Here is an 18,528-nt window from a genome sequence, read left to right as displayed (position 1 = left end):
TTTTCATGTGGACGTATTATGCGTCCGTCCGTCCGTCCACAATTTGTTTGTGGACACTCTACAGGTCACAATTCTTATCTGATTTTAACGAAACTTGAAATATAGGTGTATCTCCAAAAGATCTCGGCTGCTTTCGATATTGGCATGTATTGGATCGAAACTTCATGGATTATGGCCCCTGTTTGTACGAAAAATCACGTTTTTGGCTTGTGGACCCTATAGACGTCACAATTTTTATCCGATTTTGTTGAAACTTGAAATGTAAGTTTATAACCAAAAGATCTCGGTTCCTTTCGATATTCGCGCATATCGGACCGTAACTTCCTGAATTATGGCCCCTGATTGTACGCAAAATCGCGGTTTTAGCTTGTGGACCCTATAGAGGTCATAATTTTTATCCGATTTAAAAAAAACGTATTATTATATCACCGTTACACCCTAAGGACGGCTAAGTTCGAATTTTGTGAAAATCGGCCCAAAACTGACAGACAAAATGGCCGCCGTTCGTTCTCAAATAGCGTAAAAATATGGTATATCAAGGTTGTGGACCGTATAGAGGTCACAATTTTCATCCGATTTTGTTGAAACTTGAAATGTAAGTTTATAACCCAAAGATCTCAGTTCCTTTCGATATTCGCGCATATCGGACCGTAACCTGAATTATGGCCCCTGATTGTACGGAAAATCGCGTTTTTAGCTTGTGGACCGTATAGAGGTCATAATTTTTATCCGATTTAAAAAATCATATTATTATATCACCGTTACACCCTAAGGACGGTTGAGTTCGAATTTCGTGAAAATCGGCCCAAAATTGACAGACAAATTGGCCGCTGTTCGTTCTCAAATAGCGTAAAAATATGGTATATCAAAGTTGTGGATCCTATAGAGGTCACAATTTTCATCCGATTTTGTTGAAACTTGAAATATAAGTTTATAACCCAAAGATGTCTGTTCCTTTCGATATTTGCGCATATCAGACCGTAACTTCCTGAATTATGGCCCCTGATTGTACGAAAAATCGCGTTTTTAGCTTGTGGACCCTATAGAGGTCATAATTTTTATACGCCCACATGAGGCGAGGAAGTCTATTGATTTTCAGCAATTTCCGATAATTACTGCCAGAGTTATGGCCCTTGATCACTTCAAAAAATCTTGTGGACGCTCTAGAGGCAAAAGTTAATATCCGATTGACTTTAAATTTATACACAGTGTTTAAGGTCATGAGACGAAGAATCCTATTGATTTTCAGCGATTTCCGATAATTACAGCCAGAGTTATGGCCCTTGATCACTTCAATAAACCTTGTGGATGCTCTAGAGGCGAAAGTTAATATCTGATTGACTTTAAATTTATAAACAGTGTTTGAGGTCACGAGGCGAAGAATCCTATTGATCTTCAAAGATTTCTGATAATTACTGCCAAAGTTATGGCCCTTGATCACTTCAATAAACCTTGTGGATGCTCTCGAGGCGAAAGTTAATATCTGATTGACTTTAAATTTATAAACAGTGTTTGAGGTCACGAGGCGAAGAATCCTATTGATCTTCAAAGATTTCTGATAATTACTGCCAAAGTTATGGCCCTTGATCAATTTGAAAAATCTTGTGGACGCTCTAGAGGCCAAAGTTAATATCCGATTGACTTCAGATTGATACACAGAGTTTAAGATATTGAGACGAACAAGTATATTGATTTTCAATGAATTTTTAAGACTTGGAACAGCTAAATCCATGATACAGTATTAAAAGTTTTGTATACAAAATGTTAGCATGGGGCAGAACTTTATAAAAACCAAACAAATTCTAATGGTTTTCTGAGTTGTTGCTCTTAATCAGATTTTAGTGTATTATAAATGTTTCATTACTGAAAAAAGTAAAAATATGCGACAACTCTTGTTGACTGCCCTGACGATTTAGCTGCTGTGGGTGTATGTTTCGTTGCCTGGCAACCTATCTTTATCCGATTTAAAAAAACAAATTATTATATCACCGTTACACCCTAAGGATGGCTGAGTTCGAATTTCGTGAAAATCGGCCCAAAACTGACAGAGAAAATGGTCGCCCTTCATTCTCAAATAGCGTAAAGATATGGTATATCAAAGTTGTTGACCCTATGGAGGTCACAATTTTAATCTGATTTTGTTGAAACTTGAAATGTAAGTTTATAACCCAAAGATCTTGGTTCTTTTCGATATTCGCGCATAGCGTAAAAGTATGGTACATCAAGGTTGTGGACCCTATAGAGGTCACAATTTTTATCCGAATTTGTTGAAACTTGAAATATAAGTTTATAACCCAAAGATCTCGGTTCCTTTCGATATTCGTGCATATCGGACTGTAACTTCCTGAATTATGGCCCCTGATTGTACGAAAAAATCACATTTTTGGCTTGTGGACCCTATAGAGATCATAATTTTTATTCGATTTAAAAAAACGTATTATTATATCACTGTTAGACCCTAACAAAATGGCCGTCGTTCGTTCTCAAATAACGTAAAAATATGGTATATCAAGGTTGTGGACCCTATAGAGGTCACAATTTTTATCCGATTTTTTTGAAGCTTGAAATGCAAGTTTATAACCTAAAGATCTCGATTCCTTTCGATATTCGCGCATATCGGACTGAAACTGTTGGTATTGTATGCTGTCACGTTGATGATTTTTTACATGGTGGTACAGAGGTGTTTAATAAAATGATGGTAAAATTAACAGAGAGATTTAGAGCTGGTAAAGAAGAGAATACAGAGTTTTGTTACATTGGATTCAGGTTTCTCCAAAATCAAAATGGTATAGTATTAGATCATTCAGATTTCATCGAGAAATTAGAATATACACCTCTTCATACGCAAAGAGCCAGAAATAAAGATGATATATTGACAAATGACGAACAAACAATATACAGAAAAACAATAGGCCAATTAAATTGGGTTGTACAAGTTTCACGACCTGATATGGCCTTTGAACAAATTGATTTGAGCACCAAATTACAACAAGCAACAGTTGGTGATTTGAACCGTGCAAATAAAGCTATAAATAGACTAAAAGATGTAAAGACACAAATATCATTTAGGTCATTTGCACTTAACCCAGAAAAATGGGAAATACATGTTTATAGTGACGCATCTTTAAATAATATAAATGATGGAACTGGAAGTGTTGGTGGTCATATTATTCTTTTATATGATAGATCACTGGATATATACAGTCCAGTAGTCTGGCAGGCTAACAAAATTAAACGAGTGGTGAGATCAACCATAGCAGCAGAAGCACTGAGTTTAGAGGAAGGTTTGGAATCTGCAATATATTACAGGAAAATGCTTGAAGATATTTTAAATTTAAAACCTCAAACTGTAAAAGTAATTGGATATACAGATAATAAAAGTTTAATAGAATCCCTCGGAAGTACAAAAATGTGTGATGATAAGAGGTTACGGATTGATATTGCATCCATGAAAGAAATGATGGAACAAAACATTTATGCCAAGTGGTGTGAAGGATGTAAACAACTTGCAAACTGTATGACCAAAAAGGGAGTGTCTGGATTGACTTTACTTAATGTTTTGTGTTTTGGTGAAATTGACATTTAAGTGACTCAAGTGAACTAATATTTAAAAACTTGTACTTATGTTTTCTATTTAAATGTAAGGGGCAGAATAATCCCCCGTCCTGAGGATAGTCTAATCCAGTGAGGGTCGTAATTTTGTTATTTTTTTTTTTTTTTCCATAACTAGGTATGTAAGGGGCAGAATAATCCCCAGACCGGAGGACAGTCTAATCCAATGATGGTCTTGTTAATTTTGTAATCTAAAAACAAAGAAAAAAAAAGGAGGCAATGTTAATGTTCTTTATTTCACCTTTTTATAATTATACTTTCATTTTACATGTACCTTTATCACTTTACTTTCACTTTGTTTATACCGGAAGTGGAACTCTTCACTGAAGGAGTCTGGGTTAGTGTGAAATAAATATGGTTGACAGAGCACATGTGTTTTATTGAATAAGAGCCAATTTTAGCTGATTAACATCAACCCCCAGGAGATTTTTTTTTTTCATCCAATAATTTCATTTTTATTAATCATAGGCTAATACTTTAGTACTTTTTACACTGTACACTCGTTTTTGCTGCATACAACAATGAACAAATGAAATTCCTTTTGGGTTTCGGGTCAATAATTTAAATGACAGAAAAAAAAATTTTTGGAAATATTTTGTGAAAATATAGATAAAATGTTACTCAAAAGACTTTAATACGGTCCAAAATGTGTTTTCAGTCTTATCAATTATCATCATAAATAAGAATCGGTTGTGCGAATTTTACAACTCAAATCCGCGAATAATAGCCAGTTAAAAATCATGAAAATCGTAATAATTTGAATGATAATATATAAAATATTTATAATCTTGATAATATCGGATAAAAAGCAGGCTACATTTAGTCGAAAGTAGCAAATTTCAATCTGCAAAACCGATAAATCCCGTTTTCTATGGCTACAATCGCGTGAATGGAAATCCCTGGAAACTTGACGTCAGAGTGGTATTTTCCCGCAAGTTTCTCCCGTACATAAATGGTAGTTGCGCTTATATTTCGATAACTTTTGAGTCAGATTATTTGCATATATTGTGATTGATATCAAAGTATTATAATACAATCGCTAGTAATATATTTAACTGGAAACGTAATCCAAAATCGCAGATTAAAAGTCTGCTAAATTTCAGTCAATCTTCCGATTTCAAGCTAAAGTCACGTGGCATGAAATGTTCACTCATAGTCATTGCCGGAGAATTGTCAAAATCGCATAGACAGGCGTTTACTAGCCATGGGGTAGAATGATGGTTATGGAAAGAACCTTGTACAGGTCTCTATTTTATTTGGTACGCTCATGTACTCTGATATCATTTACTTTATTTACTCCAAACAATTCACAAACACACGTTGGGCTGTCACGCGTATGTATTACCGGAATTATAAGTTTCCGGTCAGATTCAGCCAATCATGAGGTCGATTTATGAAACGGAAGTAAGGGAGTTACCTCCCTTTGAAAAAGTAAAACTAGAATCGGCAATATGGCCATTTTCCGTGAGAAAATTCCTCCCGTGATCGGGAGAAAGTCACGAATCCGCGAGTCTCACGGAAAAAACAGATTAGTTGACACGTCTGTAGTGACTAAATAACTAAGTTTTCACTTCGGATTTAAAAGCTGACACAGATTTACATTGTCGGATATTTTCTGGAAGTGTACTCCACACAATTGACGCGCTTTATCCAAAATTTTTGGATCCAAATGATTTCAAATTATAGGCAGGTACATCCAATAATACTTTTCCTTCTGATCTTAATGGCCTTGCAGGTTGATACAGTGATACTAGATTTTGAAGATTACCTGGCGCGGATTTGTTTATCGATCGATAGGTTAACAATAAGACTTTAAAGTTGATCTTTTCTCCAACATGGAGCCAATGTAATTTGTTCAAGACTGGGGTGATGTGTGATCTTGATTTAGTTTTTGTGACAATGTAAGCAGTGCGGTTTTGTAATCTTTGGAGTTTTGAAATCTGTTCGTTCATAATACCAGTTCGTAACGAATTACAGTAGTGGATTCTAGAGAGAACGAAGGATCTGATTAAGGTTGCAGCAACGTTTACATGGTTTTCAAAACATAGACGAGAATCGACAAGAATTCCAAAATGTTTTACAGTTCTAGACACGGGAATTTCGGTGTTCCCAATGTTGATCGATCGAATGTCACATTTCTTAAGCTGGACCCACGAGAAGAAACTCTGTTGAGTTTAAAGCATTTTGACATTATCGAGACACCCTTCCAGATTCTTGATGACAACAATTTGATCGATTGGTAACTGTCAAGGATCTGAGAATCATCAGCATATAAATGATACAGCAAAGTTTACCTATCTTTGTATACATTGTGAAGATTATCGGGCCCAAAACGGATCCTTTATGAACATCACATAATAGTTGATGATAACTTGATGAGGAGTTGTTGACTTCAAAATACTAAAATCATCCAGTGAGATAGAATGAAAACCATTTAGAATGCACCCAGTTAGTACATATTCTGCTGACAGTCGATCAGGTAGGTTGTCGTGATCAATAGTATCGAAAGCTGATGATAAAGCCAAAAGGACCAACAATCTTTCCTTCGTCAACAGATGTTTATGTGGCATCCAGAACGCATAGTAGGACTCTGTCAGTGCTGTGACTAGAGCGATAAGCAGACTGGAACTTCTCAAGGAGTTGAAATTTTTGTAAATGACTAAGAAGCTGCTGCTTAAGAGCGTGTCCGCGAGAGCACCATGCAGGGGGTGATAACCCTTGGGTCAGGGATTTGGACCAAATTTTTTCTGTGAGATGGGTTAGTACCCAGATACATTCCCACAAAATATTAGATTGATTCAGTTGATACTGACCTGGAAAATTGGAAAAGTATTTTTTAATCGAAAAATAAGCCAAAAATAGGCAATTTGGGATCCAAATTTGAATGACCTGCTATTCGGACAATAATTGATTTGGAAAGACAAAATTTTGGGCATTAGTAGGACCACTCAGGTTCCTCCTTCACACTGAGTTTGAAGTTTCTACTGCTAATTATACCTTGGTACTGGCCGGATACCCAACTCTCTCTGAAAATTGAATTTAATGAAAACCAATGTTTAAGAGGCTATAGCTCGTTCTTTGCAGGGACTAGGACCAAAGTTGAATATTACCCACAACTAGCAACCTTCCTGCTAACAAAATAAAAAATAAAAATGACCGGAACAGTCATAATAAAAACAGGAGAAATATATTAAAAACAACAAAAATTAGGATAAAATGTCCCGTCTATCAATACCCCAGATGAAGTTTATGTATGGACATCTTTACAAATTTAATATATTCCATTTAGTCGTTAGCAAGGATGATTTAGACATGAGAGGAACAAAGTAAAATGAGATTTAAAGTCCACTGGACACAAACTAGGTCATTTTGGGACTAGCATATTATGGTGATGCATACTGTATCTATGGACATCATCACAAAGTTAATATATTTGTTAGTAAGGGTGATTTTGACTTAAGAGAGAGAAATGGGGTTTAAGGTCCACTCAACACAAACTAGGTCATTTTGGGACTAACATATGGTACAATTTTACTTCAATAATACACTTGTGGGAAAAGAGAATATCCATGAGGTTGGACAAACAACACCACACCATGTCACCGGCATGCTGTCACACCACTTAACTCAATGACAGACCTTAGGATCTAAAGTCTATGTGTTAGACCAGGGACAAGTTTCATGAATGTCCAATGCAATTTAAACAGAACAAATAGCTTCTATAAATATGATATAATGAAAGGTGAAATATGATACACGATTCAGTGTAAGCATATTTTAGCTCTTGGGTAAAAGAAGTGTTTCGGAGGGATGTACATGTTCGCTCTTGTAACAGGTTTTAAGGACGAGGGGATTGTAGATGATCCAGTGACAGTAAGTCGTAGTAACACAATCAGCAAGACGACTATACAACACCTTTTCTACCAATGTTCCTTGTGCCAAAAAGGTTATTTTGGTCAAACATATTTTAGGAATCAGACCAGCTTATTCCTATCTGTATTTAGGAGCTGATCATTGTATAGAAACATTTAAACGTTTTCATGGAGAGGCATTACAGATCGGGAGGCTATGATAATTCCATATTGAAATCCCTGAAGGAGAAGAGGTCAAAAACAGTACTACAAAATAAAACAGTACTCTGTGGTCCAAAAACCTTGAAGGAAGGTCAGAGAGAATTTACACTCGAACGTAGGAATCTAAGTAAGTGAGCACTTCTGCTCGAACGTAGGTATATGTAGGAGTTTGGCACATGCGGTCAACATTATCCTGGAGTGCCATAAATCCTGTTGTGATCTATGCCATGATTCAGAGATTTCAATACCAGATATTAAATGTCCCTACATGAACACTTCTGAATGTTTCTTCTTATGGTTCTTCTTTACATGAGCAGGTGTTCAAATTAAAAGATATCAAGTTTATGATAGTCATGTCAGTCAAATTTATACGATGATCTGCTCATGAATACAAATCTTAATAACAGTGGTCTGATCCCTGCAAAATTACACACCACTTATGACTCTTCCCTATGGCTATCAAGCAAGCGTGAAAGTCAGATTTTGTTACAAAAATATTATGATTTTAAACAAAATGATCTATTTGACACGATTCACGTTGAAATTATGAAATATTACAAGTAATGGTGATGATCAGTAGTCATTTGAAGATAATCGTTGGTCATTGCTGAAAAGGTGCTGCTTTGGTTAAATTGTGCTAATATAAAAGCTTGCTATGCCAGTCCTTACATTTATGCACTTCCGTGCTACTAACTACTGAATACAGATGAGAATAATCGTTGCCTGATCCTGCAAAATTATACACCAGTTAAGCCCCTTTACTACGATGACCGCGAACGTCCGATTTTGTCACAAAAACTTAATGATTTTTAACCAAGATAGTATATTTGGCACAAGGAACGTTCAAGTAACAAAAAATAGTACTAATGTTCATAATCAACGGTCATTTTAACTCTTAAAAATAGTAGTCGGTCATCAGTTAAAAGACGAATTTCGTGGAAAATACCGTTTTTACACATTTTCAGAATATTACAGTACTCTAGTGGGTTGCGTTCCGGTCAGTTTTTTTCTTTTGACATTTACTTTGAGAAATGCCCTTCACAACCACACCAAGCAATTCTATGTCAGACCTGCAAAGAAGCAGCTACATGCGTTTTAGGATAGCATAGTTTTAAACATATGTAAAATGACCACTTTATGATTACTCACAGAAAATTCCACACGATTCATTCATTCCCAAACGACTGCAGGATTTTAAGACGACTACTAGGCCTATCATACCTGACCAATATCAAAAATTTAGAGACACAACATTTCAGGTAGGAGCGTTTTGAAATTAGGGTAACAAATTGGTCGAAATATGTCAACTTTTGCCCCAAAACAACAATTTCCAGTTATACCGGAAGTTCTCCGTTCAAAATTTTTTCACTTCATCATGTGACTTCTGTCGCCTAGGGGTCCCCATAGTCCAAGTATGGTTGAAATTTGCTGACCCCCCGGGTTATCATTTTTTTCAATTTCTGCATGGTGCTCTCGTGGACACGCTCTTAACAACTTTCTCTAGAACTTTGGACAGAAAGGTCAGATTTGATACTGGTCAATAATTTTTCAGTAATTGTAGGTCAAGTGTCGACTTTTTTTATAAGTGGTTTGACTACTGCAGTTTTAATACATCCCGGTATTATTCCAGGCTGCAAACTCGTGTTTATGTTGTTAGTAATAATGGGCAAAATTGCATTCAGAATTTTTAGCAGGAAATGTGTCGATATGATGTCCAAAAAAGAACATGATGTTGGTTTGGATTGACAGGTTATCTTCTTTATCTCCTCAAATGAAACTTGATTAAAGGAATCAAATTGAATTGGTGGAATGGACCTACTGTCATCAAACCCCTGTGTGTTAATAGAGAAAAGGCCATGATGAATCTTACCGTTTAAATCAAAGAAATAATAGCTGAAATTTTGAGCAACAATATTACCATCTCCCTCCCTCTGGAAGGATGGTACTCTTGTCTTTTAAAAAGTAAATAGTTTAGCGTTGAGAACAATAATTTCAGATTTCTTGAGCATGATGATATTTCCTTGTTGAAATACTGTGTATTTATCTGTTCCTAATTGTAAGACACCATGTACCACAAATATATTTGTTATCATATAGTATTCCTTATCATTTACTATTCAAAGTGACGTTCGTCACTCTGAGAATTGACCGTCACGTGACCATTTATGTGTGTGTTGTGTAACCATTAACCTAGGACCTTGTATTAATTGGCATAAACGAGGACATCTTAAATTTAGCCGATACACACGACAATTTTTCTTGATAAAAAATGCTAAACACACCGATACACCCCGACGGTACAGAACCGCTTTATCGAGGTATGAATTATAATCAAGTGATTTTTACAGATATATCTATTTGGGGGCTTCTGAGCATGTCTGGATAGCCAGTTCTAATCGAGGACGTCCTTGGTTCGGGCCATGGTTTAAATCCTTATGTGTGTCCTTGATAAGGACCATCCACAAACGCCCACATGCATACATACATACATACACACCCACACACACACCCACACACACAGAGACACACAGAGACACACAGACAGGGGCGACGTATAAAAATGGCTCAGATTCTGGATTTTTTGTTTGAGGTTGAGATAATGGAACTGACATAGAATTAGGTCAGTCATGTCGCTACGTAACCCAATTGTCGCAAAACATTTTATTAAATAATTTAGCATTATAGTTGTCATACTAAATATTATAATTTTAATTCTGTTTTTTTAGTAAATATATTTTGCACCTAATTATAGGGGCTCTATATTTATTGGCCAGTTAAACAAATTGAAATTACCGACAAACGTAAGGCCTTAAAACCTGGTTGATTTGATATTCACATTGATGAAAATGTACAAAATAAAAAGGAAGAAGAGTCATACGGATTTGAATGAATAATGAAAATTCTAAAGTGAAGTAAAAACAAAACAATTCTTTCAGTCAAAATAATCGCATTATCTTTGACCACATAATGTAGCAATCTGAACAGACTCACCCTACCTGGAGAGAAGTGACTCTGACACAGTGAATAGCCATGATATCCAAATGACGTTATCTAAACGTCACAGGTCATGAGGTCAACGCACTACCTTTTGTACCGGAACTCAGCGTGTAAACAAATGGCTTTGACAAACAGAAAATATGCGTTGTATCAGGGTTGTCTGTGCAATAACATGGACACAACTCATTTCACTGTAACCCTTGTATCATTTAATAAGGGGTTTTTAGCGCTAAAAACTATGCATATAGTTTAATTTCAAAACATCGTTTGATATCAATAAAAATCGTTTGGAAATTACAGAAATTTTTTAATTAGTACTATAGTTTAATTTAATGGTACACCATTGAATTTCTCCGAGAGGGGTTTAGAAATGGCCGAAGCGTTGACTTATCTAATGCGTTTATTTATTAGACGAGCAGTCCAATTTCCCGAGAGGCGTTTAAAAATCAACACCTGTTAATTTATCTACTATGTTTAACTATTAGATGAATCGTTTATTTTCCCGCGAGCCATTTATCCGATCGGTTCATTTTGATTACAATTATTTGCATATGAATTGCGAATAAAAATGGTAAATATAAAAAAAAGCACACCCATAGATGCTCGCCTTACCGTGGTCGTAGTATTATTATCCATTATCCATTCAAAATAGTAATTCCGCTATTGACAAATACATCAAAAATCGGTAAATCATGTCCGAGGTAATTATACATTTGGAAAGCCGTAAACTTGAGTAGTTAATGAGATCTCTTTACAGCCAAATTAAGAAAACAATTAGTGCTAGTTTATCAACAAAAAAAAGGTTTAATATCAGTTTTACAATTCCTATTTTACTTTTTAATATCAAATCTTTTAAACATGTCTGTTTCAGGTTTACTAGCTCTGTATATCCAAGGCATTGATTTGATGTCTTCTAACAAAGCCTATAAATGCATTACCGAAAAAACGTACAAATCTGCAGTATCGAACAGCACCACAAGTGGTGGGGAATTCCAGTATGAGGCAATACTGACTACCAGTGACCTACACGTTCAAGTTTTTAATGTCAAGGATGGGCAGTTTTCCACAGGTAAAAAAAAAGTATGCTTTAAATGTATGGTTACTAGTGCTTTTATCATTAATTAATGCTCACTACCCTATGTTACAAGTGATGGTCTTGTTTCTACATCTTGATGTATCCAACTGTGTAATTGTTAGCTTTGTTGTGTTTTTTTATTCTTATTCCTCATAAAAAAAAATGAAAAAAAAAGTTAGTTTGTAGAGCTGGGGATATTTCATTTTTTCGATATAAAGTCTGTCAAAAATACTGTCTTCAGAAAAATATATACTTACTTACGGAAGAATAATTACTGATTTATTTAGGCGACGTTTCAAAGAGTATTCTTTCAACATTTTCAAGCAAGTACAGTAACACTACTACTACTACCTGGTGCTACAGCGTCTGCTTCCACAAAAGTGATATCGCAGTCAAGACATAGGAGAGTCGAGGCTTCTTCCTGTTTTTAGAATACGATTTTGCAATCTTTCCATTTGCGTACTTAGGCCATGGAGTAGGTTTAGTTGGATGTTTGTCCCTTTATTTAATAAAATATGTATTGTTTGGTAGCCGAGGCTTCTTCCTGTTTTTAGAATACGATTTTGCAATCTTTCCATTTGCGTACTTAAGCCATGGGAGTAGGTTTAGTTGGATGTTTGTCCCTTTATTTAATAAAATATGTATTGTTTGGTAGCCGAGGCTTCTTCCTGTTTTTAGAATACGATTTTGCAATCTTTCCATTTGCGTACTTAGGCCATGGAGTAGGTTTAGTTGGATGTTCGTCCCATTATTTAATAAAATACGTATTGTTTGGTAGTTGATCTGTGGAGACAGCATATATGCGGACATATATACGTCTCGTTTCTGGATTGGTAGATGGCATCTTTGTGGGTTTAGTGTTTATGTGCCAGGCCCGTCTTATCGTGGCAATTATATTACTTGTCTTTACTACACTTGGATCTGGAAGACTTGTTATTTAACTCGTGTTATGCTTGAAATGAGGGGTCAGCCAATCAAATGGTCTGCCGAATCGAGTGTTTGACCTTTTTTGCCCGGAACTGTGGGTAATCCACTAGTAACATCAACGCTGATTGGTTAATCAAATGTCTGACGTCATAGGTCAAAAGTCGGTCTTCTGATCCCTGACCTGACCTATAGCTATAACTTGTCAGATCTTCATGTAGTGTAGGCCATCGAAAGTATAAAAAAACGAAACGAAATATAGATATGTATTTTAATCAGATTGGGTTGTGGACACTCTGGAGGTCACAATTTTCATCTGATTTTGATGAAACTTGAAATGCATGTTTATAACCCAAATATCTTGGTTCCTTTCTATTTTCCTTTTTATATGCCCACATTGAAATGTGGTCGTATATTGTCGTCGCCCCCGTCCGTCCGGCTAAAGTTATTATCCGATTGACTTTAAATTTATACACCGTGTTTAAGGTCATGAGACGAAAAAACCTATTGATTTCCGATAATTACTGCCAGAGTTATGGCCCTTGATCGCTTCAAAAAATCTTGTGGACGCTCTAGAGGTCAAAGTTAATATCCGATTGACTTTAAATTTATACACAGTGTTTAAGGTAATGAGACGAAGAAGCCTATTGATTTTCAGCGATTTCCGATAATTACTTCCAGAGTTATGGCCCGTGATCACTTCAAAAAATCTTGTGGACGCTCTAGAGGTCAAAGTTAATATCTGATGGATTTTAAATTTATACACAGTGTTTAAGGTCATGAGATGAAGAAGCCTATTGATCTTCAGCGATTTCCGATAATTACTGCCAGAGTTATGGCCCTTGATTACTTTGAAAAATCTTGTGAACACTCTAGAGGCTAAAGTTAATATCTGATTGACTTTAAATTTATACACAGTGTTTAAGGTCATGAGACGAAGAAGTCTATTCATTTTCAGCAATTTTTGATAATTACTGCCAGAGTTATGGCCCTTGATCACATTGAAAAATCTTGTGGGCACTCTAGAGGCCAAAGTTAATATCCGATTGACTTTAAATTTATACACAGTGTTTAAGGACATGAGACAAAGAAGTTTATTTATTTTCAGCGATTTTTGATAATTACTGCCAGAGTTATGGCCCTTGATCACTTCAAAAAAATCTTGTAAAGGCTCTAGAGGCTAAAGTTAAACATACATTATGCAAGAGCTAAATCTAATTATTGCAAGTCTTAATTTAGGCTTCAGATGTTATAGAAATTATAAATTAGATCTTTATTTAAACAACAAGCCCAAAATCAACTCTGTAGACCCACGGATGGCTCGGCTACAGCTCGGATTTAAATAGGATTTCACTTATTGATTAAATCAAATATGGTGCACCCTGATGAGAATACGTCAGTTAGATCGAGGCTAAATGATAGAGTGTACTTAGTGAGGCCGCTGTAGAGCGTTTCCGCATGCCAATGAAAACTTTACTTGATAATCGTGATATGTAGTTGGAGTTAATGCCTGTCAATCAAACGATCGGCCAAGGTTAAGGCACATTTCACTACCATTTTTAGTCAAATATTACAACGATGATAACTATGTTCAGAATAAAGTAATTTGACTGAAATTTTCAATATATTCTTCTTTCATCATCTACTTTTAAACTGTTATAGCAAGAATGGCCAACTCTCTATAAAAATCGCCCATAATGTATCTTTAATATCCAATTGACTTTAAATTGATACAGAGTGTTTGAAGTCGTGAGACGAAGCATCATTGATTTTCAACGATTTCCGATAATTACTGCCAAAGTTATGGCCCTTGATCACCTTGAAAAATCTTGTGACCCTCTAGAAGCTAAAGTTATCATCCGATTGACTTCAGATTCATACACAGAGTTTAAGGTCTTGAGACGAACAAGTATAATGATTTTCAATGAATTTTTATGACTTAAACAGCTAAATCCATGATGTTAAACGTTTCCTATACTAAACGTTAACATGGGGCAAAACTTTATAAAAACCAAACAAATTCTAATGGTTTTCTGATAATTACTTAATGAGTTGTTACTCTTAATCAGATTTAAATGTATTATAAATGTTTCATTACCGAAAAAAGTAAAAATATGTAACAACTCTTGTTGACTGCCCGGACGATTTAGCTGCTGTGGGCGTATGTTTCGTTGCCTGGCAACCTATCTTTATTTTCGTACATATCAAATTGTAACTTCCTGAATTATGGCCTCTGATTGTACGAAAAATCACGTTTTTAGCTTGTGGTTCCTCTAGAGGTCACAATTATTATTCGATTTAAAAAAACGTTTGAATATATCACCGTTACACCGTAATATTTGGTGAGTTTGAATTTCGTGAAAATCAGGCCAAAACTGTCGGACAAAATGGCCGCCCCTAGTACGCAAATAGTGTAAACATCTGGTAAATCAAGGTTGGTTCCTTTCGATATTCGCTCATATCGGATCGTAACTTCCTGAATTATGGCCCTTGATTGAACAAAAAATCTCGTTTTTAGCTTATGGTCCCTCTAGAAAATATAAAAATCGCGGTGGATTATTGCCCGCGAAAATATGAAATTCGCGGCGGATTATAGTCGGTGGAAATATCAAATTCGCGGCGGATTATAGTCCATAGTGATTTGAAATAGTCAGAGCAATTTAGTCCATATTGCCACAACGTTATTAGAAAGAAACAAATATTTAATGGAACGATATCACGAGTATATTAGTCGTTTTAGTTCACCGGTAATTCATATATTCATAATACTCTTTTCAAATTCCGTTTTGATTATTAACTAAAGTGTACCAATGTATTATTGTATTCATATCCTAAAATGTCCGTTATGTTCTATTCATTTACAATGTAAATCTACATCAGTATTTAATTCGTGAATCACACCATAAAGCACATACACATAGCATGTCATTAGTTGATCCGACAAGCAGACAATGAAACCATGTTTCGTGAATTCTGATAACAATGTCTGAAAATGGACGACAATAAACATATATAGAAGGTAGCGATTTGCACGTGGATGTTTTAAAATATGCTGTTTTTTTTATATACTGATTTATTATCCGTTTTAATTATGAACAACAATTTAACGATATTCGTAGAAATAAACGAATTAGCATAAATTGCGAGGAAGGAATATTTTCTCCTTTAACGGTAATTCAATTAAAATGACGATTCGGCTCCCAACGTTCAATATATACATGTACTTTATGTCCCCAAAATTAAAAGTCATATTGGATAGAAGCTGGAAGATTGTTTACTTATTTCAGTTTCGTATTTGACTTTACAGATTCCCCATTCCCCACATTGCAAAACAGATCAACACGTTAAATCGTTTCAGTTACAGGTATAAGGCTTAAAAATATCATGTCTTAAATAGCCCCTTCAAATATTTCTTTTTATACTTTAACTTATAAATGCAACACACAAACTGCTTACCGTATTTATACAGTTGACGATAAATATCCTAAATAATAATCCGGTTCGGTTTCTTTCCAATAATTATCAATGAACATATCGAAGAACCTTTAATAAAACACCTAACAACCAGATCTTATGAATGGGATCTTGTCCGGACAGAACTTAGATTAATAGTAACTGATCAAAGAGTGAACATCAAACAGAACAAAGGAAATTGCCTAACAAAAAAGCATGCGTTAGTTACAAGGGATGATTTGTGTGCCAAATTAGAAATATTATCACAGAGAGGGGTTCACTAGTTCGCCGCTATAAGAAATACTATAATGTGGGTATAAATAAACCAACCCTAACTCAACCCTAATGATAGATATCGGTGGACTAATGAACCCTAACCCAACCCTAAAGAAAGACATCGGAACCCTAACCCTAACCTAACCCTAATTCATCGTAGCCTGTTAGTAATTTAGCCGTGACAAGCGCACCTATTTAGTGTGAAAATCCAGTTTGTTCGCGTCCCAATTGTAATTATTCTTTATTAATGAGGTCAACTATTTTGGGTGATGATTACTTACTGACAATTCAGAATGAATGTATTGTCTACAAGACTACGACATGGTAACAATTTGTTGTTAAAGAGGCTTCTATTATAGTCAATTATCAATTCCTTTTGATGACACGTGCGAATTCACGTAATTTGGAAACTTGATTGACCGTATGCATTGACTCAGACTCTTTGGTGCCGAAATGAATAGGTCATCATGGTATTATGTACATGTTTGCGTCAAGGTTGATGTTGACTTCTGGCGAGGTGTGCATTTAATTCATTTGTGATTTAAATCCGAAGATATAATACTTCAGGTGTGATTTACCGATTTACAATGCATTGTGAAACTTATTTGTCAGAATGGGAATGGATATTTTAATGGACAAAACTTTCGCCCACGGTAAGACCAACATCTATGTGTATAAATTTTGAAATTTTCGTAATTTGAACGAGTTTGAATGTCTTAAAAATGTCAAACATATTGATGAAGTAATGTATCGTACAGCCATAACTCTGTTTATTATATTATATAAAAGCCTGCCAATTTTTTTATATTTGTTATATTTTCAATGGAAGACCGCAAAATCTGCGTGTCTAACTGTGTTAAATTAACAATCTTTTTTTTGCCGTATTAGCTGATATTCGACTACGATATGATGACTGCGGTGCAATTGCACTATAAATAAACCTAGCTATTTTAAAACATCTACATGTACGGATGTTCTGACTGTACATGCATGGAAAGTCCGACTTAAAGGGACACGGTGCGATATAAGGGATGGTTTTTGTGCCAAATTAAAAAAAATATCACCACCGGTTCAACGAATGATTTTAACAGAATATGTCACCTGCGAATATGATGATTAAGTATTCTTTTCACACGGCGCATACGCTAACCTTTAAGTCTGTACCGATTCAAAAATTGAATTATCTTTTATATCCACATTTTTAAATCCCGAGTTTTATCGTAAATAAAATTAATAGAAAGTACTGTTTACAAGAATACGACATGGTAACAATTTGTTGTTAATGGGGCTTCTATTTTAGTCAATTATCAATTCCTTTTGATGACACGTGTGAATTCACGTAATTAATTAGGAATCTTGACTGACAGTATGCATTGACCCAGACTCTTTGGTGCCGAAATCAAGGTATTATCCGACTGATACATGTGTTCAGCAAGGTTGACGGAGACTTCTGGCTATGTGTGCTTGAAAACAGGACATGGAGGCATATATTACTTGTTCGGGTGTGATTTATCAATTTAAAATGCATTGTGTGACATATTTGTCCGAATGGAAATGGCTATTTCGATGGACAAAACTTTCGCTAACGGTAAGACCAGCATCTATGTGTGTAAGCTTTGAATTTTTCGTAATTTGAATGAGTTTGAAATAGAAGATCGATGCAAGTCTTAAAAATGTCGAACATATTGATGAAGTAATGTACGGTACAGCCATAATTCTGTTTATTTTATTATTTAAAAGCCTGTTTGATTTTTGTTATTTTTCAATATAAGCAAGTAAAATCTGCGTGTCTAACAGTGTTAAATTAACAATCTTTCTTTTGGCATGCCGATATTCGACTTCGATATCACTGCCGTGGAATCGCACGCTAAATAAACCCATTTCAAACCAGCTATGGATGTGCCGACTGTACAAACATATCCATTACTCTCAAATAGACATTATTTTAAATAAAAGTGAGATTCGAACCACCAACCGCATGACTTCCCCCGACCCACCCTCTCACCGAGTTGCTTGTCCCAGGGCCCCAAGGTCCATGTCGTGGGCCCTGTTCAGGGGGTTTGCCTAGGGCCTCTCTTATTCTAAATCCGGCCCTGAAGGTGCAGCTGACGGTGCCCG

The 18,528-nt window shown here is 35.5% G+C and overlaps 1 protein-coding gene across 1 annotated transcript in view; it reads left to right on the top strand.

The window, feature by feature from the left end:
- Nucleotides 1-18,528, top strand: part of LOC130010740 (uncharacterized) — a 171,969-nt gene that overhangs the window by 101,606 nt on the left and 51,835 nt on the right. The window contains exon 5 of the mRNA XM_056098733.1: nt 11,554-11,751. Coding sequence (XP_055954708.1) covers nt 11,554-11,751 — 198 coding nt within the window. The remainder of the gene's footprint in view (nt 1-11,553; nt 11,752-18,528) is intronic.

This window comes from Patella vulgata, chromosome 1 (assembly GCF_932274485.2).
Source record: "Patella vulgata chromosome 1, xgPatVulg1.2, whole genome shotgun sequence".
In the NCBI taxonomy this organism is placed as follows: domain Eukaryota; kingdom Metazoa; phylum Mollusca; class Gastropoda; family Patellidae; genus Patella; species Patella vulgata.
Note: the sequence above shows the minus strand (reverse complement) of the source record. Positions and strands in the feature narration are given on the sequence as shown.